Raw genomic sequence first — 23,501 nt, 5'->3', positions numbered from 1 at the left:
GGGCATGAGCAAACTTAAAAACAACTGACAATAATTCCTCACAATTACCTAATACCTGCTCATAATAAAATGCCTTTCATTGTCTCAAAAATGTCTTTTTATGATTTGGCTGTTTGAATAAGGCTTCAAACAGCATCTACATATCACATTTGGTTGTTGGACCCCTTCAGCCCCTGCCAGGCCAGACAGTGCCTTCCTTCATTCACGCTGTGGCCGTGTCTGTATTTGTCTCGCTTGCTCTCAAGCGAGGGCTGAGAAATGCTGTGGACACGGGAAAGTTCTGTTCTCGGCTCCTTCCACCGTAAAGACTGAGGGGAACTGTCAGTTAGTCTCATCTGTTCTTTTTTTTATTGGAGGGTGATGGGGTTACTATTGATTCTCTAGGTCATTTTCTCTGCTGTGCCCAAAAATCTTTTTCATGAGTTTTGTTGCCAAGGAATGGCTGACTCAACCTTTGGATGGTGTCCTCACCCTGGAGGAGGCCAGGGCACTTCTGCTCTCCCTCTGTGGAGGGCCACCTGGATCCTCCTTTCTCTTGTGAGTTTAAAGCACCCAATGCCAGCACTTTCCCTTTGACATTCTACACAGACTTGAAAGCATAAAGGTGAAGTACACAGGCTTTAAAGCCAGGCAAATATGGGTGTGTGACCTTGGATAAGTTACTTTACCCCACTGAGCCTCGATTTCCCCTTCCGGAACGTGGGAACATCCTAGCACCTACCTCCTGGATACATCGAGGGTGAATGAGATAGTGCGGGTCATGGACAATGGCCCAGATTCGGGAAGCACTCAGAGGCTGTTCACTCTCACCCCTGTAACGATCTTATGTATCTGTCCCATGGTGGAGTCTGGTCCTCATTTCCTTTGATTTCATTTCCCCCCTCGACCTCTTCCCTGTGCTCACTGACCCAGCCACACTCACCACTTGCTAGGGCCTTCACAGAGGCTGTTCCCTCTGCCTGGGGTGCTCTTCCTCCTTATATAAGCATGGCTAACTCCCTTTCCTATTTTGAGTCTTTGTTTGGTCAGGCAGGGAGATCTGCTCTGACCACCTGATTTGACACGGCCACTTACCTCTCCATCTAACCTCCAATTCTCTGCTCTCCTTTTACTTCTCCCCTCAGCCCTACTAGGTTCCATGTTCTAGAAGATTTGTGTCATTTGGGGTCTGTCTTCTCAAGTGAGAAGGCACCTTACTTTATTCGCTGATGTTCTGTAAGCACCTAGAACAGGACCTGGTCTATATAACAGGCTTCTAATCCATATCTTTTGGGTGAAGACAATCTACACTCTTAGCTCCCTGAGGAGCTCTTCAGTCCCGTCCTTGAGCAGTGTTTGTAGGCGTGTGGTCTCAGCTCAGGCTCCCTGTTAGACATCCCTGGGAGCTTCTGAAAAATACCAGTCAGTGCCTGAGCTCCTTCCCCAGATTGCAGTTTCACTGGTCTAGGCTGAGGCGCAGTACTGGTATTTTTAGGAGGCTTCTGATTCTTAGGGGATGTTACCATTCCCTGGCCAGAGCTTCTGGGAGTCCTGGAGGATGTAAGAGGGCGATTGGTCCTCCAGGATCAAACAGGTTTCCATCCCTCAATGCAGGTTCCACTGAGCTGCCCTGGGAGCTGTCCCCTTCAGCACCGGCAGCTTCTCACTGCTAGACGGTGAGGGAGACCCTTGTTATAAATGTGGGGATAATCACCCACTTGCTAGGCTGCTAACCCAGCATGCTAGACCTGGAAGGACTCACAGAGCTTCCTGGCTTGCTTACATTCCCTTCCCTCAGCCCCAACCCTTTATTCTGGACAAATTCTTAGCAGCCAGGTGAACGGTGGTTGATATGCTCATCCCAAGGGGTGCTGAACCTCCTCTCTTAGAAACCTGCATTCAACTTAACATTTTCCAGTACTTCCCCTGGTTCAGGCCTCATGGTAGAGGACTGACCATCTTTGTCACACAGAGGAAGTGGATAGCCCAGTGATCTGATACAAAGGAAGGACAAGAGGTGCTTGATCTCCACTCCCAAGACAGGGCTGAGCGAGGCTGGAGGAGGGGTGAGGGACGCTTCCTGGGAAGAAGGTCTGGGGGGCTCTGGGACACAGGCATCTCTGCAGGGGGGCCCTGAGGAATGAGGAGGCTGGCAAGTTGGGAAGGGTCTTCTAAGAGAGGGACAGGCAGGGAGAGGCATGATAGAAAGGGCAGAGTGTGTTCTAGGATCAGGGGCCCAGGGCCTGGAACTCCAGGCCAAGTGGAGTGGACTGCTGGAAAGCCCCATGCCATGTTCAGCCCTCCCTCTGTGCTTGATTGATGCTGTCCTGCTCATCATGATGCTCTCCTTCCCCTCTCCACCCCAAACCTGCTCCTTCGAAGTCTGTGCACCCAGGAGAACACAAGACTCTGTACCAAGGGCTCTGTGGCTAGTGTCTCATTTACTTCACTGGCAGCTTGAAGGAACACAACTGCCCCTCTCCATAGAGGAAAGAATTACGGTTTGGAGAGGTTGTTACTGGGCTCAGCTGACTGCCTAGGGATGGCAGGACCAGGGCTGGACTGGGCTCTGCTGTGAGATTATCTTATGCTTTTATCTTGTATACAGTGCTGACTACCCCATGATCCCCACGAGGAGCACCAGCTTTCTGTACCATTCTGCAGGAAACCAGGGCTGTGTTTTTCTTATCCACCAGCCTGCAGGCCCCCATGGGCAGGGACCAAAACCAGCTCTTGTCTTCTGTCTATAGATGCATCAGGTAGGACAGGACATAGCTGTGTGCCACAGACGCTAATTGAATTGAGAAGGCAGCACAGCAATGTTTAGTCTTAGGCTAAAGACACCAGGTTGGCATCTCTGCTCTTTTCCACAAGCTACATGACCTTAAAGCTCTTCATTCTGCTGGACCTCCCGAGCTGGGTTACATCAGGTAACTTCTAGAATCCCTTCAAACCCAAAGGTTCCTGCTGAGTTTTCTAGACTCACCTCTAAACGCGTCCGGTCCACATCCTTGGGCAGCCGATTTCTTCCTCTCGTGGTCACCAGCAGCAGTTCATAAGGGTAGATCTGAGGAGAGAGGATGGGGTGGGGGTGGGGCACCAGGCTGGCTGAAGGCGGTGGGCTGGTCCCTCCAGCCACATTTTGTGTCTGGGCATCATCCCTTCCCCAGAGAGGGCCAGAAATGAAAGTCTGAAGGAAGGGCTGTGTCTGTTCTCCTTGGGGTTGCCTGGCGACCTCAAGGCACCCTCTCTCCAAAGGGAAAACCCGAGTCCCGTAATACTGCCAGGAATGAGCTTGGTGGTATTTGACATTAACGTGGCATAAGGCCTCATAATTGTAAATGTCTAATGTCTGATGACTGGCAAGCCTCCAGAAAGTCTATGAGGCCCACTGGGAATTGTCTGATTTTAGTGGGCAAGAAAGATAGGGCAGAATTCAGGGAAAGGAGGCCAAAGAGGGGCTGGAAATGCTGGCCTGAAGAGAAACCTTGAGGTTATTTATTTGATATCCCTTCCCTGAGTAGATAGTGCTGACATCTTCCTGCTGGGTCCCAGTGTAGCAGCATCTGTGGTGGGACCCCCAGTGTCTCTGTGTCTCCTTTACCTTGTACTCTGCAGAGAGAAAAGAGAGACACACAAAATGGAAATACATTGGCTTTTTGCTTTGCATCACAACACTAGTCTTGGTCTTAGAGGTTCCTTGTCGAATTCACCCTGAATCACGCCTGGGAGGAGCACAGCGGATGGCTGGAGAGAGGGGTTGGGCTGAGCCAGATACAGGGTTTTAGAACAAAAATGACTTTTGAGGTAATTAGAATAGAAATAAGAAGACTCTGAGATTGTGAAGCACTTGGGCAAGGTCTTCCATCCTCCGGAGGAGTCCCCCCGTGTTTTGATGTAAGTTTGTCCTCCTGCCTGAGCCTGCTTGTAGGAGCTGGCGGGGAGGCCGGCAGGGGAGTGTCACTGGCAGAGAGCATGAAGCTCATGGAACGTTTGCCGGGAACAATGTGCATTTGGCTCTGAGTGTTTCCCTCCGCCCGGGGCTGGCAGGCAACTCTAGCTCGGCAGTACGACTCTGCAATGGCTCTGGGAACCCAGATGGGACAGATGGCCTGGAGATCACCCAAGGCCAGGGACTCGAGAGGATGAGGGAAGAGGAGGGGAAAAGGGAGGGAATGGGAAGTGAAAGGGAGTGTGGGAACTCGGGGGGTTTGGACGGAGCCCAGCATGGGGGCCAGAATCTGTAGTGACTATTGGTGGAAGGTCAAGCCACAGTTATGAGCAGGGCGCCCAAAGCTGCTGCGAGTCCCAGGAGAGGCTGGCACTCACCTCGCATGCCCCAGTTGACGGCGTTCATGCTGTCATAATGGAAGAGGTCTGCGCTGGGTGTCTGCAGGGGAGACAGAGCCAGGGCTGGCCTGAGCAAGCTCACAGCTGCCTCCCTGAAGCACTCCCCCACCTCCCGTATATGGCCCCGGGATGGATGGGATGTGGTCCTGCTCAGAGCAGCCTCGGTCTCAAGTCAGGGTGAACTTACTCGCGGCCACATCCCTGGTGCCTAGGGCTGGCACGCATTTGGGACTCAATAAATAGTCATTTCTTGGTGAACTACATTTCATGCTTTCTTTTGCTACTCTAGTACCACTTTTCCTATGAAAACTGCCCTGGCAGCTCCATTTAAAATCACAAGGGCCACCAGGGTGGCTAAGTCGGTTAAGCCGCTGCCTTCGGCTCAGGTCATGATTTCAGGGTCCTGGGATGGAGCCCTGCATCAGACTCTCTGCTCAACAGGGAGCCTGTTTCTTCCTTTCCCTCTGCCCCTCCTCCCTGCTCCTGCATGCTTTCACTCCAATAAATAAATAAAATCTTTAAAAATAAATAAATAAATAAAATTTTAAGTTGCCCCCTGCCCAAAACTGCCAATCCTTATCCTGCTTTCTTTCTTTTTTCTTTCCTTAGCACATTATTATCTTCTACAGTCTCTCTAGTGTGACTTGCATACTATTTACTACCTCCTTTTTGTTTCTCTCTACAAGAATAGAAGCTCCAAGGGGCAGGGGTCACTGATGTATTCCAAGTACCCGGAGTATATGAAAGCTTTCAACAAATATCTGTTGCGTGAGCCAAAGTCATGTCTAGGCTCTGAGCGTGTGGAGCTAATGCCGGCATTGCCAACATCTTGGGAGCGACGTCTCAGCACAGCCTCTCTTACCCTGTGCAGCCCGTTCCTTCGGTAGGCAGGCAGGGAGGCGGATTTGGAGATGAGGGGGTCTGAAAAGAAATAGCCAAACAATTCCCAGGAGTCCCAAGCCAGGGGTCCCTTTCCCGGAGGCTGTCCAGCTGCACATGGCCAGTACTGTTCCCCGACTCTGTGGGAAGTTAGAAGGGGCAGAGTCCACAGGCTCTTCCCCCTGCTCTACAAACAACTGACCATCTCAGGGATGCCTCGCTGGGGCAGAACTCCAGGCCCGCCCAAAGCCCATGCCTACAGTCTCCTGGCCTCACCCTGTACATATCTATAGTCCTGTGATGAACCCCTGTGTCCTGGCCACAGGTGGCTCGACAAAGGCCCTGGATTTGGAGTTGGTCTCAGAGCCCAAACAGGCAGACTGTCAGGTGGGTGGAAGAGATACATGTTCTTTCTCTCTGGGATCTATTGGGTATGGCAACCCTGGCTCCAGGGCCAAAGATGGAGGCCCAGATCTGACAAACACAATGGAGTGGACCATATGAGATCAGGACTGTGTTGGGACATCTCAGCTACAGGGGACCTGCAACCAGCTCGGCTCTGGCTGTCACAGGACGTGAGAGGCTGTAGGTAGGGCAGGCGGAACGTACCGCTGTCAGCAAGGTAGTGGGATCGAGGGGCTGCAAGAGAAAAAAGCCAGAGATCAGCTTTCAGGGGGACAGATGGACATGGTGGAAAGTTCATGGGGACAAACAGACGTGGCTCCCATTGCTGGGCTACCCTAGCTGGTGGAGAGGAGGAGCCTCCTTCACTACCACCTTTCTCACTGGTCAGTTTCCAGTTGCCGCACCTGTACTGCATCCTCTCTCCCCTGTCTCGAGCACCTGGTGCAAAGCAAGCAGGTGCTCTCTGGTATTTGCTATACAGATGCCATTGAACAGAACTGGACTTTGAGCTGCCTTGGTGCACTGCACAGAGGCCAGAGCCAGGGACTGAAAACAGCATGCCTCAGTGGTCAAACAGGGAAACAGGCTCATCAATTTAGCCTGGCTCTGCCATAACTTCTATACATAACTTAATCATGATTTGGTTTTTCTCATAGTAAAACAGAGAGGGATGGTGTCTCCTTTATAGGGTTATTGAAAAGAATGTAAGACACATAGCACCATGAGGTATTAGCACAGTGTTCGACAACATACAAAACCCTCAGTGAAACTGGCTTTGTTTTCTTTACCATCACCATCATCTTCCGTCTCAGCTCAAGTCAAGATGCAGTACAGTAAAGAGGGAAATGCTTATGGCCTTGGAGTCCCTCTGACTTGGACCTGATCCTGGCTCTGTCATTTACCAGATTTTGACCCCGGACAAGTAGTAAACTCCGGTCTCTCGTCTATAAAGTGGGTGATAATAATCCCTCTACTTGCCAGTCTTTGTGAGGACCAAGAGTAATAAGGATTATCTATCTCATGGAGTTGAGATAGGATTTCCCAGCAGGACTGACTCTCACAGGGTTAAGAAAAGGAGGGAAGCGTGTGTTTGTCCAGAAACAGGGAGACGTTTACAAATGAGAGGATCTCTGGGCAGAGTTCTTGTACCAAGCTTCCGCTTGTTTACTTCCTGTGATGAGGGGCTCACTACCTCAGGAGCCAGTCCCTTATATCTTTGAGCCATTCAGACAATTAGAAGACATTTTCCTTTGCACCGAACCTGACTTCAAGTCACAGCTTTCAGATGCCCCAAAGAAACAAGTGCCTGCTCTTGGCAGAATATGGTCTTACTTAGTGCCCCATATAGCACCTCACCAAGTCCATATGCTAGACCCAAGCAAGGCCATAGGAGTTCAGACTCTTTGAGGGAGTTGAGAGGAAGTGCCCCCAGCCCGGCAGACTTCCAGGGTGGAGCTTACAGCCATTGAGGGACATCTCATAGCCAGCCGTGTGCAGGGCCTCCCGGCTGCTGGTGGAGCTCCGGGGTGGGGTCCAGGGATCCGCGTAGGAGCTGGACCGGGCCTTCATTTCCTCCTTCAGAATGAGGCGGCCGATTCCGCTCTGGAGCTGGACATGCGGGAGGAACAAGAGGAAGTGGGAAGGAAGCAGAGAACATGAAACAGAACAGGCTAAGGACAAAGGCTGGGTGGCCAGATTCCGGGGAACCTCTGTCATTCTTGCCTTCCCAGCGTCCTTCCCTCCCTATGGCCTCACAGCTTCCTTTGGGACTTCGCCTCTCTTCCACAAGTGGTCCTGTGGGCTGGGGAGGGGAGGTGGGTCTGGTGGAGGGCACCCAAAGCCTGAGTGCCTCATGGCAGGTGGGCAGAAGGTTCCAGCAGTGCCTGGGGGGGTCTTCCTTGGGACTCTAGCTGTTGTTCCTAGCACACATCTTTTTAAAAACATTTTTTATTGAAGTGAAATTCACATCAGATACAATTAACCACTTTGGACTAAACACTTCAGTTGCATTTGGTGCAAACATCATCTCTGTCTAGTTCCAAACAGTTTTAAGCCACCCGCCCCCCCAAATTAACCCTGGACCCAGTAAACTGTCATTCCCTCTCTCCCTCCCCTCCCAGGCCTTGGTAGTCACCAGTCTATGTCTGGCTCTGTGGCTTTGCCTATTCTGTGCATGCATCTCATATAAATGGAATCATCCCATATGTGGTCTTTTGTGTCTGACTTCTCTCCCTCAACATAATGTCTTCAAGGTTTGTCCACACTGTGGCCTGTACCCATCCTTCATTCCTTTTTATGCCTGGCTAACAGTCCATTATACGGATGTACTGCATTTTGCGTCTCCATTTGTGGGCGGATGGACATTTAAGCGCTTCCCCCTTTTGGCCCGTGTGACTAGTGCCTCTGGGGAGATCAAGGACATGTGCTTGTTTGAGGCCTGGTTTTCAGTTCTTCCAGGTAAATCCCCAGGAGGGCAATGGCTGGGTCATAGGGTAGTTCTGTGTTTAACTTTCTGAGGACCCTCCAAACCATACCACTTTCCACTCCTAACCAGCAGTGCACGAAAGCTGCCGGCAGCCACTTGCCAGCATGGAGAGCCTGCGTGAGGCCAACGAAGCAGTGAGCCAGCCCAGGAGAAGAGAGAGACAGCTTTCCTAAGGCAGTTTGCTGAGCAGCTGGATCCAGCCATACCTGAAACTCCTCCTACTGTTTGACTTTCTGGTTATGCAAAGCTACATGTTTCTTTTTTCTACCGTAAGTGGGTTTGAATTTGGTTTCAGTCACCAGCAAGTGATCATCAGACCCTCATCTCGTCCAGGTGAAGCTTGCTTACCTTGTGCATGCTGCGGTCAAAGTCCTCCTCCTCTCCTCCAGATGAGAACCTTCTGGCTCGGGCCGCTGCCAAAGGACAGCTAGGATCAGCTCCTGTTTGTGCTCCTCATTCAGCCTGCCCCCGAGAGAGGGCACAGAGGGACGCTGAGCCTCTACAGGTGGGGGCTTCCCTTCTAGCCGAGTGGCCCTGAACGAGTGTACTTTGGGGAACCACCCCTCTGCCTGGGTTGCCTGTATGGAGGGGCCCAGCAGCCCTTCCCATTCTTGGGTGTGAGGAGCAGGTGAAACTGATTGCCCCAACATGGCTCATGAGTTTCGATGTTGGGCCTCTGGCTGCTGCTGGTGGGATAGAGACGTCCTCTTTTTGTCCTAGGTAAGACAGAAGCCTAGATGGGCTGGAGCTCATCTTGCCATGACTGGGGCAGGGCCAGGCTGAGAAAGGAGCCACCCCAGGGACAGACTGTCTACCTCGGGGGTAGCTGTGCTTGTGTCTTAGCTCCTTTTCCCAATGCAGACTCTTCTGAGGGCAAGGAAGGGACCGTCTCTGAGCTCCTGTGAAGATTTGCTCAGAATGAACATTCATTTAGGACGGGTTTTGTGCTGAATCAAAAAGGAGCTTGATGGAAATGCACTCCCTGTGCTTGAAAGAAGCAGCTCGAGATGCCCAACTGGGTGGGATGGCCTCCCAAGGACCATGAAGACCCCAGCAGGGTGTCTACGAAAGTCTTCCATTCATACAAACTGCCTTTTCTATCTTCCAAACCGCTTTCCACCCCATGGCCAAAGTGAGGTCTTAAACCCCCACACCTGACCCTGTCACCTTCAGTGGCTTCCTACTGTTCAGGAGAGAGACCCAAATCCTTGCTTTAGGGCACAAAGCCTCGTGGGATCTGGCCCCTTATCCCTCACCTGCTTCCCCCTCTCTCTGGCCCCCTGTTAAGCTGACAGTCTTTCCTTCCTCCAGGGGAAGCTGCCCTCCCACCTGGGGGCTTTGCAGGTGTGATTCTGTCCTCTGCTGACCTACCTCTGCACCACTCTTCCTGGGACAGCTGAGTCTCTACTTTGAGAAGCTTTCGGCACATTGCAGGCTAGACAGCACGCCCCTGCCATCGTCTTCCACCTCTCGTGTGTCACCTCCTTCCTGCACCTTACCTCCCTCTCCAGCCGGAACCTAGATCTCCTCCACAAGGGCAGGGACCTGGTCTATTTTGCTTTCGAGTGATTCCCTAGAGCCCAAGGCTGGCCCTCAGTACATGTTTGCTAAATGAATGAATAAATCAATGATCGTGGAAGGAGGGGGCTGCCGTCCTAACCCTGTGTCCCTGGCGTGGGTGACAAGGCTCGGGTCCAGGCTCCTCTGTGGGGCACGTTACCTTTGGGGGACCCATGGTAGGTCCAGTACTCGGACTCTGCAGCATAGTAGGGGTCCGGGGAGTAGGCTGGACTGTACTTGGAGGCCTGGCTGACGTCTTCACTCGTTTTGCTCTTGGTTGCTATTGACAGATCACCTGCAAAGGAAACAAGGGAAGAGCTTCAGGGAAGCAGAGTGTCCTAGAAAAGCGTGCTGAACACTGTTTAACTGTCCCGGCCAAGCTGTGGCGCAGGGGGGTGAGGACACTTTGGGGCCTCAGAGCATCAGGGCTGGAAAAGCCCCGAGGCCCAGCCCCTCATGTTACAGCTGGGACTCTGGTTGCCAGAGAGGGGTAGGGGCTTGCTGAAGCCCACACAGCAAGTAGACGAGACTTGAATGAGACCCCAGCTCAGGGCTCCTGCTACCACATCCCATGGACTCCCAGGTCTGTTCCCAATGAACATTAGGGCCATGGCTCCTCTAAGTAAGATGGGATGGGTCCCAGGTGATCCTGGGCCCTTAGCTTCCTCAGCCTCTAAAAGCCTGCCTCGTCTGGGATTTGAGCAGTACCTAGGGTGGAAACTGCCAAGGAGAGCCATGTGGCCTCTCAACTTTCTCCTCACACTGAAATGCCAGACCTTGCCTAGGGAGACAATACGTCCCAAAGAAAGGAGCATTGGACAGGGAATCAGCAGTGCTGGGTTCTGGCCCCTGCTCTGCCACTGAACTTGGTTGTAACACTGGATACATCCCACCCTTCTCGGCCTCAGTTTCCTTATCTGTAAGTGTCTGAACCGGCCTGCTGGATCCGGTGCCACCCAGCTTCAAGCTTCCACCACATGGACCATCAGGCCTAGTGCAGACACAATCTTGACAGGGCAGCGACTTTAGCCCTGCCCAAAGCCAGGCAAGAGGATGACTAGGGCTGAGAGAGGGCTGGGGAAACAAGCAGGCCCCTGACGTTTCTCAGGAGAGAAGTGACAGTCCCACACCCTGTACTGCCAGAGCAGCAGAGGGGTCTGGGTTTGGCCCTTTGCCAGCTCCTGCCTCTGCACCCTTCCCCTGCAGCACTGGCTTCCAAAACTTCTAGAGCTTGCAGATTCTCTTAGACCGGGGTCTTGGGTGGTTCTGCCCACCCCAATGGATGCCATTCAGCCTTTTCATGTGCCCACTGATCCATGCAGTCTACCCCCACTCCAAACTTGTCCTGAGCCTGCTCCGGTGCTGCCCCTCAGAGCCCATCTGGAGAATTCACACACATTCCTGAGGCGTAGCAGACCTGGGGGGCTTCTCCGGGACAAATTGGCTTTGTCAGGGTCAGTACCTTTCTGTGACCCCTCGGGGTGCATGGCTTGTACCCCACAGCCACACAGAGATATGCATGTGCTCACAGACTCACCTGGAGCCCAGCCTGGGCCCCTCTGAAACTGAGGACGTTTGTCTAAATTGTCAGGTCTTAAGCCAGAGCCATCATTTATATTGGTAGAACTCCCCCCCACCCCCCCAAATCAGCTCAGTGAGCTCAGATCCCAGTCCTGGACTGTTTCCACCCGTGTTTCTGTGCTTCTCCCATTGTGTGCTCCCCTTGGTTGCCCAGGTAACCTGCAGGGAGGGCAACACAGGGTAGCCCCCGCCTCTCTGCATCCCAGAGGCAAGGGGTGTGCTTTGTCTGCTGAGGCTCAGTAAGTGCCTTTGCAAGAAGGAACCAGGGGTCTTGGTGCTGCCTGACTTGGTGCTTCTCATATGGAGTGCAGGTAGGAATCATGAATGAGGCCAGTTCCCGTGTAGATTCCTAGCTCACACTCCCAGTATTTCTAATATGAAAGTCTAGGGCAGAGCAGGGGCCAGGGCACCTGCTTTTTAAGTCTCTCAGGTACAGGGGGTCGATAGACCATTCTCGACGAAACACTGAATGAATGAATGGAAGAATGAAGGCACCCTTATCGAAGCCCCACTCCTTTCTTATCCATGTCTCCTTCCCAAGCCTTCATTTATTCTCAGGACACTGTGACTGAGAATAGCTTAAAGCAGCGGTTTCCAAGCCGGGGCGGGCTTTGGAATCACACGGAGAAACTGTTACAAACACAAAATTGCGATTCAGTAGGTCTGGGCTGGGGCGCAGGAACCTGTACGCATCCCACATGATTCCAACGACCATCAAAGTTTGAGCAGCCACGCCTGGGAGTGCTCCCAGTGGTCCGCGCATTTGACACGTGTTGCTCTGCACCTGGAATTTAGGACACCAGACAGCAGGGAAGGGCAGTTGGAAAGGAGGTGGGGAAACATTTAGGGGACACGAGGCCTTCCTTGCTCCTTTGAAGTGACACCAAACGCCTCTCCAGTGTCACCTCAAGTGATTGGGGCAGAGCCCCCAAGAGAGACATAATTGCAGCCTTGCAGGCGTCCCTCTTGGTGACCCCAGCTGACCATCCGCACAGGTGGCTAATGGCCCCGCCCCCTGTCTGGCCACGCCCTCTCTGCCCAGACCGTACCATGCCGTTTGTAGATCGGGGGTTTCCGGTAGATGTTACTTTCTCCAGCTGCCAGGCAGGCAAGGAATTGACGATGGGGAGGAGACAGAGAGGAACAGAGAGAGAGAAGAGGAAGGAGACAGGAGTTGGTCAGCTGATCTCAGAAAGAGAGGCTGTCCCCATCTTTCCCGAGGGTCCACTATTTTCCTTGGTGGACACGCTCTTCCAAAACTCAACTTCCCACCTCAACACGTGAGGTTCTAAGAAAGGTGAGGGGAGAGGAATGGATGGCTTCTAACTGTGATGAGGAAGGGACTCGGGCGTGAATGGTGGGCATGCATGCACGAGGAGGTGCGCGCTCAGCAGGACCCCATGCACGAAGGTGCCCCCTGCTTCCACCCAGCAGCCACGCCTCATTCCACAAGGAAGTCCCCAGAATGCTGCAGCCGCCCATTCCGCATGATCCGCCGCCCCCTCCCTCAAAAACAGACAGGATGGGACCTTTCTGGGGCAGTTGAGAAAGGTACGGATGAAACAGCAGGATGCCATCCTGGGGAAAAGTGAGTGGGGAGTGAAATTCTGAGCTCAGAGTTGGAAGACCAGGTTCCAGACCCAGCTCTAGTGAACTCAGGGTGAGACCTTGTCCAGACCATCTACAGTGTCACTGAGCTCCTGCCTTTCCCTTCTCTCCTATCACCAGCCCTCCTGCTCACCACTTCCAGCCATGCTGGATTGCTACCAGCTCAGTGTTCCAGGGCCTTTGCCCTTGATATGCCCTCTGTCCAGGATGTTTTCCCAGGATCTTCACATGGCTGGCTCCTTCTCATCTTTCCGCCTCAATGTCACCTCCTCCAAGAAGCCCTTCCTGACCACCCTGCCTAGCCCAGCCTCCCCACCCCAATCACTCTATCACATGCCTTGTTTTGTTATATTTACTGCCCACATCATTTACCTGAAATTACCCTTTTACTTGTTTGTGTACTCATTTATTAACTTTCTCCCCATGTGTAAACACCATGAAGGCAGGGATCTGGGCTAGTCTGAGCACATTTGCAGCCTCAGGACCCAGAACAGTGCTGGGCTATACAGAGAGAACAGAAAGCCTCAGGGAATTTAAGGAATTCCTTAAGGTCGCAGGCTTCCAAGTGGGGGAATGGGGATTTTGTCCCAAGAGTTTTGATGCAAAAGTACGTGACTTTCAGCATGGTTACTGCTGCGTCCCATCAAGGCTTTCAGACATTCAAGGCCCTTCTCTGGCTGCTTCCTGGCAGGCTTGGTCAGGGCTGGCTGTGTCAAGTGGGTAGACTAAAGCCCATGGGCGTGGGGACCGAGGGGAGGGTTAGTGTGGGAGACTGGTTAGGGAGGGTCCCAGGAACTGGCTTCTCCTCGCTGCCGGTGCCGGCACCCAGCGACCCCATTTAGCATGCACCCATGCCGGGAATTGCGGGCTGACAGCCTACCTGGGATGTGAAAGTGCTTGGGAGCCTGGTAAGAGGTCGGAGTGGAGGACCTCACATCTAACTGGCTATGGTATGGAGAGCTCCGGCCACTCTCGGGCCCTGGAGCGCGCAGGCAGTGGTCCCCAGAGAGAACAGAGGCACAGAGAAAACAGGCATTACCGCGGTGGCAGTTAAGGCAGCAGTGACGTGATGACAGCAGGGATGGCAGGGAGGGGCTGTGCTCTCATGCACCATGTCTGCGGATACAAGCTCGACCTTCTTTTTTGGCCTCACCCCAAAAGTCAGTGCTCGTGGGCCATAAGCGTTTACTCCACTGGGCTTCAGGAAGGTGCCTTTGGACCCCTTGGCTCCCCTACCCCCTTCAATTGCTTCTTTCCTCCACCCAAACACCTGCTTCACCCCTGACCTCCATGTGGCTGTGGAGGACCTGACCAAATGGGCTAAGGCTGGGCCTGTGCCCAGTCCTCCAGCCCTCTGGATGGGACAGACCAAGGGACAAGGACAGAGGAGGCTTCTTCCAGCCAGGGCTGCTGGGCTGTCCGCCACTCTCCTCTCCTGGCTGCTTACCGCCCACCTTCCTGCTGCTTCTCAACTCCAGGTGCCCCTTCTCTCCCCCGGCCAGGGGCATGTCAGTTAGGCCTGGCTGGTCATCTGGGTGGTCACCGGCCTCCAAAGGGCCGAGCTGTGATGGAGATCCTGGGGGAAGCCCTGGGCTGTCTCTGCTGTGGGCAACAGTCAGCCACTGCATGGTCCCCCTGGTTCCTCTTGTTCCTTTGGGGGCTTCCCCCTTCCTTACCGGAGCGGTAGTAGTGGTGAGGCGAGCGGGAAAAGGTGGGGGACATGCCCTGCCGGCTGTAGGTGGGAGAGTCGATGTATCCTGGGCTGGAGGCCCTTCTCTGTCGGAGGTCCAGGTTCTCGTAGATGTCCTGGGAGAGGAAGTGGGCCATGAGCCAGGCCGGCAATTAAGCAAGCCTGTGGCCCAAGTGTCTAGCAGGCAGGTGGGACAGTGATGTGGAATCCAGGATTCAGGGGGGCTGAGGATCCAAAATTCATGGTGCTGCCTTTCCGAATACCAAGGCCCCCTCCCTGGGTTACACACATAGCCCGAGGAAAGCTGCAGACAAGTTTTGGGGCCTTCGCCCATCACTCCGAGTCTCTTGAATAGAACCCGTGGGTCAAGGATTCCAGGAGCGCCAGGGAGGATCCCTTTGGGTAGAAAAGGCACTTCCTCTACCGTTTGTTTATGTTACAGCTACTTCCTCCAGGTTATGCTCCTAATTCTGCTGTCTGTGACCTGGTCAGGAGCACCCTGGGGCGCTGGGTGGGAGCAGTGAAACTGGGGGTCTGCTCGGTCTGCCTAAAGGGACCCAAGTATAGAAAAGCCCTCCCCAAACTAATCCAGTTACCTGGGAGTAGGGAGATAATATTCCCAGCGACTTAAGAAGCGAAGAGTTGGAAGGCCATCGTGAAAGGAGCAGAGGAGAGAGAGGAGGGAGAGAGGAAGAGGGGTTAGGCAGCCGAGCGGAGATGGGCCAGCAGCTGCTTGGGGCCTCCCTCCCCAGACAGCAGTCGCGCTGAGCGTGCTGGAACACCAGCAGTGCTGACACGTAGCAGGGAGACCTGAAATCACACCCTTCATGTACCAATGGGAAACCGAAGCCCAGAGAGGGAACGGGGTGTCTTGGGGACTCTTGGGTACAATGTGGTGGGGTCTCCACTTGGACCCAGGATTATCTATCACAAACTCATATTATCTATCACAAACCCATTTCGTGATCCTGTCCTGTCTACCAGTTCGTGACTACTCTGTGGTTCATGAGGACAACGTGCAGGGCTGGGGACACAAAGGTTGGGCCAACCAAGGTCTGGGCTGCTGCCTTCCACATGGGAGTTGGGCCAGTGGGTGGTGTGGTGGGCTGGAGGTGGAGCATCCTGTCTGCAGAGGGCAGTGGCTGCTCAGCCCCCCATGTTAACCCCACTCTTTCCGTTTCCAAGACAAGTGAGAAATGCAGGTTCTTATGTGAAATCTCTGCATGTTTAAATGTTGGCAACTAATTTACATTTTTGAAAGAAAAGATTTACAAAAATTTACATTTTTGAAAGAAAAGATAGTGAAACAAAACAAATCTGGGAGTTGGCTTTGGCCTGTGGGCCCACTGTGCCATTTCTGGCTTCAGGGACATCAGTCTCTAGCTGGTCCCCCGTCCCTGGTCTATTTCAGGGGCCAGAGCCCCGAGACTCTCAGCCTTGGGCTCTCCAACCAAGAGAATGCTAACTCCTTTAGAAAGGAAGGGGACAGCGGTGGAGTGGGGAAAAGAACCCAGGTCCCTGCTCCCCAGGCCAGGGCTCCTCTCTCATCAGTCTCTGCTCCGGGGCCCTGAATGGGGTGAGGACTCACCTGTGATATAGCCTGCCAGGACCTTCAGGGTAATGGTCACCTGCCTTCTCCAAAGAACACTTTCTCTTGTCCATCAACCACGTAGTTCTTTCAAAAGGTGGCTTTTGACAACTCAGAAGAACTCAGAACTGCTGAGTTCTTAAAAAGCATCTCTTGCTTTGAGCATAGGGGCTTAAGGCCAGGTGCAAAACCCAGAGAACCTACGCACCAGGGATTATAAACCTAAGTGGCCACTGAGCCTGTCGGGGATGAAAGCCGTGGGCCACGTATAAAATTACTCCACTAGGAGACAAACAGTAATTCAAGGGATAAGCAGTCACAGGTTTGTGGCTTCAATGCTGGGGTTCTCGGGGTGGTGGCAACTAGGGAGAAATGGGGAGCCCATTTCCTGCCTATAGGAGGCGCTCTTCCCCCCACTCCAAATAATGGAAAGACACCTGCTCTGATTTTTTAAGAAAAGCCAGATTTTTGGATGAAATCACTCGATTTTTAAATGATGACTCTAACTTCCTGTTTAAAAGAGTGCAGGGGCTGACACTGTGGAGGCCAAAGTGTGTGTGATGGAGTGATGGGGACCGTGTGGGCCTTCTCTCCTCCAACCGCCCCGGAGAGAGGGGCGAGACGCCATACCTCTCCATAGCCACATCTCTCCAGCATCTCGTCGGACGTGTATCTGGAATGAGGCTCGTAGGAAATGAGGTCGGGGCGTTGTACCTCGTAGATGGACTTAACCTTGGGGAGAGCTGCCAGGTCTTTGTAATTAAGGATCTCATTATCCACTTTAGCCTGGGGAGGAGGAGAGGTACAGGAAAGAGGCAGAGAGATAAGAGGGAAAGGAGAGGAAACAAAAACCAGGCACAGGGGAAACAAGCTTCTCCAGTTTCCACTAAAAACAGAATATTAGGATGGAAGAGGCACAGAATATTAGAACCCGGCAGGTCTTAGAGGCCCTCCTTTCCAAGGGGGCTCACACTGGTTGAGTGCATTTTATGTGTGAGACCCTGCACTTTGCAGGAATTATCTCCTCCAAGTGTCCTGATGGCTCTGGTGAGGTCCGTGTCAATGTTATTACTGTTTTCCAGGTGAAGCTCAGACGGTTCTGGGCTTGGTGCCCCTTAGCCAGTAGGTCTGAATCTGTCTGAACCTACCCAGCCTTGGTGGGGACTGCCTTCCGAACCCATGTGGGGAGGACATCCTCACTCACAGCTCCTTGAAGGTGATGGTGAAGACAGAGAGTGAAACCTGAGCTCATGTTTGGTGAGCACTTATGATGAGCCAGACTCTGAAGTCCCTGGTAGGGCTTAACTCCCTTAGCTCATATAACTCACAGTGCCACTAGCAGGCACTAATACCATTTTCTTTTCTGAATAAGGAAACAGGCACAGAGAAGTCAATGAACTTGCCCATAGTTACATAACTAATAAGTAGCAAAATCAGAATTCAAGCCCAGCCCGTCTAGCCTTAGGACTTGCCTTCCCAGCTGCCTCTGTTGGCTTTACAGGGTGGGGAGCTCACTGTCTACAGCTGGCAGAGGGCCGCCCTCAGAAAGCAGACCCTATATCGAACTGAGACAAGCCTCTAGCTGTTTTACCTGACCTTGGCTGAGCCCAGTCCTCTAGAATAGCATGGATTAAGAGACAGTTTCCCTTGCATGGGGCAGACCACTTCTCAGGGCTCCCGAAGCCCTGTCCTTTCCATGTCAGCACCCTCCAGCTGCTCCTGCTGTGCCTGGCTTCTGCTGTGGTCAGCCAGGATCTGTCGCCACTGCTGTGACTTTCAAGATCTTGATGTGAGAGAAACTGAGAGGCCACTAGACAGAGACTCCAAGGAAACTGTATTTATCCAAATAACATTCTTCCGGTGCGTGGGGGCTCAGGTGAGTCTCAAGTCCAAAACTACTGTAGAGAGAGTAACTTTCATAAAGCCCTTACAAGCATTGCTATTCGAAACATATTCCAAGGTCCTTCCACCATTCTGTCCCTGTCCCAGCCCCCTGTTGTTTAGACACTGTGATGCTCATTCTCCGTTGCTCCTAGATCCACCATCCATTCCTCCTCTCCCTGATTTGGGCTCTGAGGCCCCATGGACTGCTTCAGAGGCTCCCTGGCTTTCTGCTGGGCTGGGCCAGTGGGGAGCACCTGCATACTGGGAGTGATAGAGAGAGACAATGTCCCCTTACACTGTCCTGCCGTCAGCAGCTACGGTGGGCATAGCTCCCATCCGGGGCTGCCTTTCACAGCTCCGGCTTTCACTGGACATTCTCTTTAGGCCTAGGGTGGTGACAGCTCCTGCTTTTGTAGACTCTGGATGCCACACGATGTCTTGTGGGTCCCCTAACCCTACCTACACCTCTGTAAGTGGTCGCCTCACAAAACCATCTTCAGTAAAACCCTTAGAAGGGTGCTATCTCATTTCTGCCAGAGCCTGCCCGGGTTAGACATCATGTCTGTGCCAATTTGGGGGTGTGTGGGTCAAGGGAGCTTTATTAGGATGGTCCCCTTGCTGCCTTTTGTCGTGGGATGTTAGATCTTGACCTTGAGAGCTCTTAGCATCTTGCAAACTTGTCTTGACCCATCAATAGTCATCTCAGGCGCTTCAGTCCAAACCTCTCAAATACTATATTTATATTTCCTCTTATAGCCACTGTGTTCATGGGGTTATAAATGAGCCTCAGGTTTGGAGGCATAATGACTGGACAGAGGCTTCCTGACATAATTAGGCAGGCAGGAAGGAAGAGAACACGTGGAACTGGTCGAGGTCAGACCTCCCGAAGATGGTTCTAGCCATCAGTGGGGGGTGGGGCAAAGTCTGAGAGACCTGCCCCCCACCCCATTCACTGATGATTCTATTTTAACACCAAACCTCAGCATTTATGAAAATCAGACACACACACACACACACACACACACACTCTCTCTCTTTGCCTGTTATTGCGTGCCCCGAAAGTGGTCGGTTGGTTTCTTCCCTGAGTTGGGAAGCCACCTTTAGAATGGTTTGATTTAAAATACGGCCCCCGTGACCTGTGGGGTCATTCCCCAGAGCGGCTGAAGGTGAGGCGTTATAACAGGCAAGAAAGGAGAGTATGAGAGGGGAGACGCATGCCTCTGCCCGCATGCGCGGGTCGCTGAGCTTGGTGTGCGAGCCCCAGATGGACGGCCCAGTGGCAGGTGTGCTCGGCTGCCCTTGTTCGTCTCTATGGAGCTGATCTTAGAGACCTGCCATATCTATCTATCTATCTATCTATCTATCATCATCTATCTATATCTCCCAAGTTTGCATATCCTAGTAACTCTCCTGGAGACACGATCAGTTTGTTAATAACCTTCTCCACTGTGTAGACCCTGAAATCTAGCTCATTAATCCTGCTGTGTCTGGCCCCATTCATAGCACCGGGTCGGGAGGGGGAGCGATAATCATCTGTCTTGTTCTGGACAGGAATCTTCAATGAGGACGGCCTGTGATCAAAGAGATTTTCTTCTGTGGGAGCCGCAAGGCAGTATTGACCACATGGAAGTTGCTGTCAGTGATAACTCTTATGTCTGATTTTCATTTGAACAGAGGAAGAAAGGAAACAGCTCCATTAGTGAGCATTATCCAGGGATCAAGGAGGAAACTAGATGTGGATTTGGGGTAAAATAATAATGGAGCGATGGTGGTCAGGGCCCACCCAGAGCTGGCTGGTTTGGGGACTGTATCTAAAACTTTTAATCAGGAGCCGTCTTCCTGCTCTAGACCATTCTTCTCCCTCCATCCTCTCTCCCCAGCTTTGGTCTTCTTGGCCCTTCCAACTTGGGGGCTTGGGGAAGGCTGGAACAGTCCACAGTCAGATGGCTCATCTCCTTGGCTCGTCTCTGTCCTCTCTGGCCCTGCCTCCCTCACCTGCTTTAAGTTACTTCTGTTTCTCTGTCAGGTCTGAACTTAAATGTTTCTTCCTCTTTTTCCAGGTGGCCCTAGATGGCCTGTCCTTCTGTCCCTCTGTCCCTCTGCAGCATCATTAGAGCACCCTGTACTTTTCCTTCCTAGCACATACCAGAACTGCGACTGCTTCTCCTTGGGGTTATATATTCAAGGTCATGAGGATGGGCATCAGGTTGGTGCGGTTCACCACGGTTTTCCAGCACAGAAGCCAGAATTTAGCCCAGAGGAGACACTTAGCACACATTTGTTGAATGAATGAATGAATGAATGATTGAATGGATGAATGATATAGCCAAAGGACCTCTGACATCATCTACCTCCACTCTTGTCCTTTCTTCCATGTCTCTGCAATGATGAGTGTCTCTGTTTCAGTGTCTCTGAGGATGGGGGGTACAGATGCCTGCTTGTGCTTGCCTCCTTATCACACAGCCATATCTCCCCCTACTCCCCACTCTGCATACCACTCTGACCCCAGATTTTTGTCCCACTCTTAGCTCACTTAAGCAGTGGGGAAGGAGGCCACTGTGGTGGTTTTAGAGCTCACCAAGGGCTCTTCTGTCTTTGACTTTCCTGTGCTCCAGCTGAAGTTGACCTTATCCCCCATAACACTGTGTTTACTAGGCTCTGTGCTCCATGCCGGCAAGGCCCTCCCTGTGCCCTGCTGTGTCTCGGGACCTAGCACAGAGTCTCTAGCACATGACAGGTGCACACGAGATGTTAGTTGGATGAAAACCTGACAGCTGTCTTCGGCTATCCTTAGAAACTCTTTAGATTACCAGACCTGCGGATAACAAAGACCTCTGGGGGGCTGAAAAGCGATACGTACGCAGATGACTCGGTTGGGTGACCCAATGCTGGATCCGGGGGGTGAGATGGAAGTTTCGGACGTCCGCCTATGCTGTGGGAGAGATGATATAGAAGGAGTGAGAAGCCTCATCTCCCACCAGTGGGGAGGGGAGGACGGGCAGGGAGGAAGAAGGCTGCTCTTTAGGGAACAGCAACAACGCGGTTAAATACACTTGCCAGCTTTCTGTACTTTCTCTTTATTTTCTGCCTTTGTAATCAATGTCTGAGTGTGCATGAAATGGGAAATGTGCAGGACTTCAGGCTGCTGGACAGAATTTGGATTTGTGTATTTTTTTTTAAATATATTTGTAATTGACCTTTTAGGTAAGTATTTATTCATAAAACTTTTCATTTGGGGTTATCCTGCCAATATTGTATTTACTTTAACTGAATAAAATTGGTTGGGACTCATTCCTTAGGAGTTTGTTTATGTGAAATGTACAAGCACGTTCAACTTCCTGTAATTTGCAGAAAGTACTGATTCTTCACAGTGTATCCATTGCAAACTGACATCAGCCTTAGTGATAAGCTTAAAAAAATCTTTCCCTGAACAAAGACAATGAGGTGTTAATGGCTCCCTCGGCAGAAGGAGGGGCTATGATGTAGTCACTACATCAAATACTAATGATGTACTGTATGGGGATGAACAGAACATAAAAAAATTATGGAATAATCATTAAAAATTAAAAAACAAACAAACAAACAAAAACAGATGGGGAACTGAGTCCCTAGTGAATGAACTATGTGATTTCAGAGATCCCAGATTCGAGATCTGTAACATGAAGGGGCTGGTCTGAGGGACTGCGACATTGCCTGCCAGATGTCTCAGGCCACAGTTTAGAATGGAAGCATTCTACCTGGGGCTTTACAGCAGCGTCTCCCAAACTGCCTCCTGAACGGGTGGTGACTCTGGCAAGATGAATTTAGGGGGAGCATTTGATGATACTGAGTTGCAGAATGGGAGAGTAAAATGTAAAATTGTATTTCATTCATCTTCCGCACATCAAGGAGGAGGTCTTAACTTAGTGCTGATGTATTTCAGCAACTGTCTCCACTGTTGTTCATTTCCCTTTTTTTTTTTTTTTTTAAACAAAGAGAGTAGAGGCAACACCATCCAGCTGGAATTTCTAAGATTTGTTTTTAAAAAACATTTTATTTTCATGGGAGGTATTTTATGGTTACCTTCTATTTAGAGTAAGTAATACTGGGTTTCCACTTGGCGATATCAAGATTTACATTAAAATAAGCTCCTTTAAGTGAAGAGTGGTGGGTTGATTTCAGGAAGAATATTAAGTCTGTAATGATACAGGTGGTGCACGGATGTAGCAAAAGCATCGGGGTTATAGAAAGATAACGGAATTTGAGAAATGCCACCAAAAAGGTAGGAAGGAAATTGAGGAAGGAAAGGGCAGTTAGGTCTTTTTACATCTTCAATGGAGAGGATTTGGAAGAAACAGGGGGAAAAAACATACGGGCTGAGACCCAATTATACATCAATTGATGTATAATTTGCACATCTATTGATGTGCAAAAAGTGCAAAAGGTAGAGGCACTTCTGATGTCCTCAAGTGCCTGTCCCCCAGCATGCACCCGGCTTTCTGCCCCACAGCATCAAGGACTCAGGAGCTGGGTTCCTCCCTACGTTCCTTGGATCAAGAACCCCGAATTCACAGGACTTCCTGGGACTAGTCAGAGCACAGTAATTCAGAGGGACATAGGACCGCAGGTGGCCTGGCGCGTGCCTGGGGACACTGGCAGTGTTTCTGCCTGCTGCGTTACTATGGGCAAACCACCACCCTTGTTAGACTGTGACTTTCATACCAGCAAAGAGAACATACAATGCCTTGTGCCGTCTGATCCACAGGGTTAAAGGAAGCAAATCAGACAGTGGCTGTGAAGATGCTTTACAAACTGTCAGTTCCCACTGTCAACTCTATTCTTTTTTATTTTTTTAAAGATTTTATTTATTTATTTGACAGAGAGAGATCACAAGTAGGCAGAGAGGCAGGCAGAGAGAGAGAGAGAGAGAGGAGGAAACAGGCTCCCTGCTGAGCAGAGAGCCCGATGCGGGACTCGATCCCAGGACCCTGAGATCATGACCTGAGCCGAAGGCTGCGGCTTAACCCACTGAGCCCCCAGGCGCCCTGTCAACTCTATTCTTCCTAATACATGACCTGAGGCTGGGGAAAACCCCCAGCATGTCTCCACGCTGGCTTCAACAAGGCCACTGTCCTGATGAGCAATGCTAAGTCGAAGGCCTGGCCCCAGAAATGCTAAAACCTCACAATTTGACAGTTTTCAAAGTGCTCTCACCTCCCATGTCTTTATCCCCTCAAATGCGCCATGAGGCAGGTGTTCCCATGAAGGAAATCTAGTGATATAGGCATGCATCTGGGAGGGTGCGTATTAAGGAAAGACCCCCTCTAAAGTACAGTGCCCCCAACCAGAGGCAGGAAGTGTGGTCTGGTATTTCTACCAGCTTGCTTACCTTTAACTTCTTCTCTGCCCGGGCTGCCTGTTTGCAGATGGGGTGCCAAACCTCAGAACCTAAGGGGACCAACAAAATAACAAAGGTTCAGACCTTTCACCCCTTGAGTTCTCTTGCCACCCCT

The 23,501-nt window shown here is 51.6% G+C and overlaps 1 protein-coding gene across 3 annotated transcripts in view; it reads right to left on the bottom strand.

The window, feature by feature from the left end:
• ABLIM3 (actin binding LIM protein family member 3) overlaps positions 1–23,501 on the bottom strand; it is a 108,639-nt gene that overhangs the window by 3,909 nt on the left and 81,229 nt on the right. The window contains exons 8-22 of one of the 3 annotated variants that reach the window (XM_059417125.1): positions 23,378–23,436; positions 20,870–20,941; positions 16,756–16,911; positions 15,134–15,163; positions 14,524–14,653; positions 13,728–13,826; positions 12,289–12,336; positions 9,819–9,953; positions 8,447–8,511; positions 7,074–7,221; positions 5,818–5,847; positions 5,192–5,250; positions 4,309–4,369; positions 3,584–3,591; positions 2,966–3,046 (exon numbers count right to left, since the gene is read on the bottom strand). In XM_059417125.1, coding sequence (XP_059273108.1) covers positions 2,966–3,046; positions 3,584–3,591; positions 4,309–4,369; positions 5,192–5,250; positions 5,818–5,847; positions 7,074–7,221; positions 8,447–8,511; positions 9,819–9,953; positions 12,289–12,336; positions 13,728–13,826; positions 14,524–14,653; positions 15,134–15,163; positions 16,756–16,911; positions 20,870–20,941; positions 23,378–23,436 — 1,181 coding nt within the window. Of the gene's footprint in view, positions 1–2,965; positions 3,047–3,322; positions 3,592–4,308; positions 4,370–5,191; positions 5,251–5,817; positions 5,848–7,073; positions 7,222–8,446; positions 8,512–9,818; positions 9,954–12,288; positions 12,337–13,727; positions 13,827–14,523; positions 14,654–15,133; positions 15,164–16,755; positions 16,912–20,869; positions 20,942–23,377; positions 23,437–23,501 lie in introns of those variants that run through there. The other 2 variants (XM_059417123.1, XM_059417124.1) reach the window with 2 other exon arrangements.

This window comes from Mustela nigripes, chromosome 12 (assembly GCF_022355385.1).
Source record: "Mustela nigripes isolate SB6536 chromosome 12, MUSNIG.SB6536, whole genome shotgun sequence".
In the NCBI taxonomy this organism is placed as follows: Eukaryota; Metazoa; Chordata; class Mammalia; order Carnivora; family Mustelidae; genus Mustela; species Mustela nigripes.
This window is presented reverse-complemented; position numbering and strand designations above follow the sequence as displayed.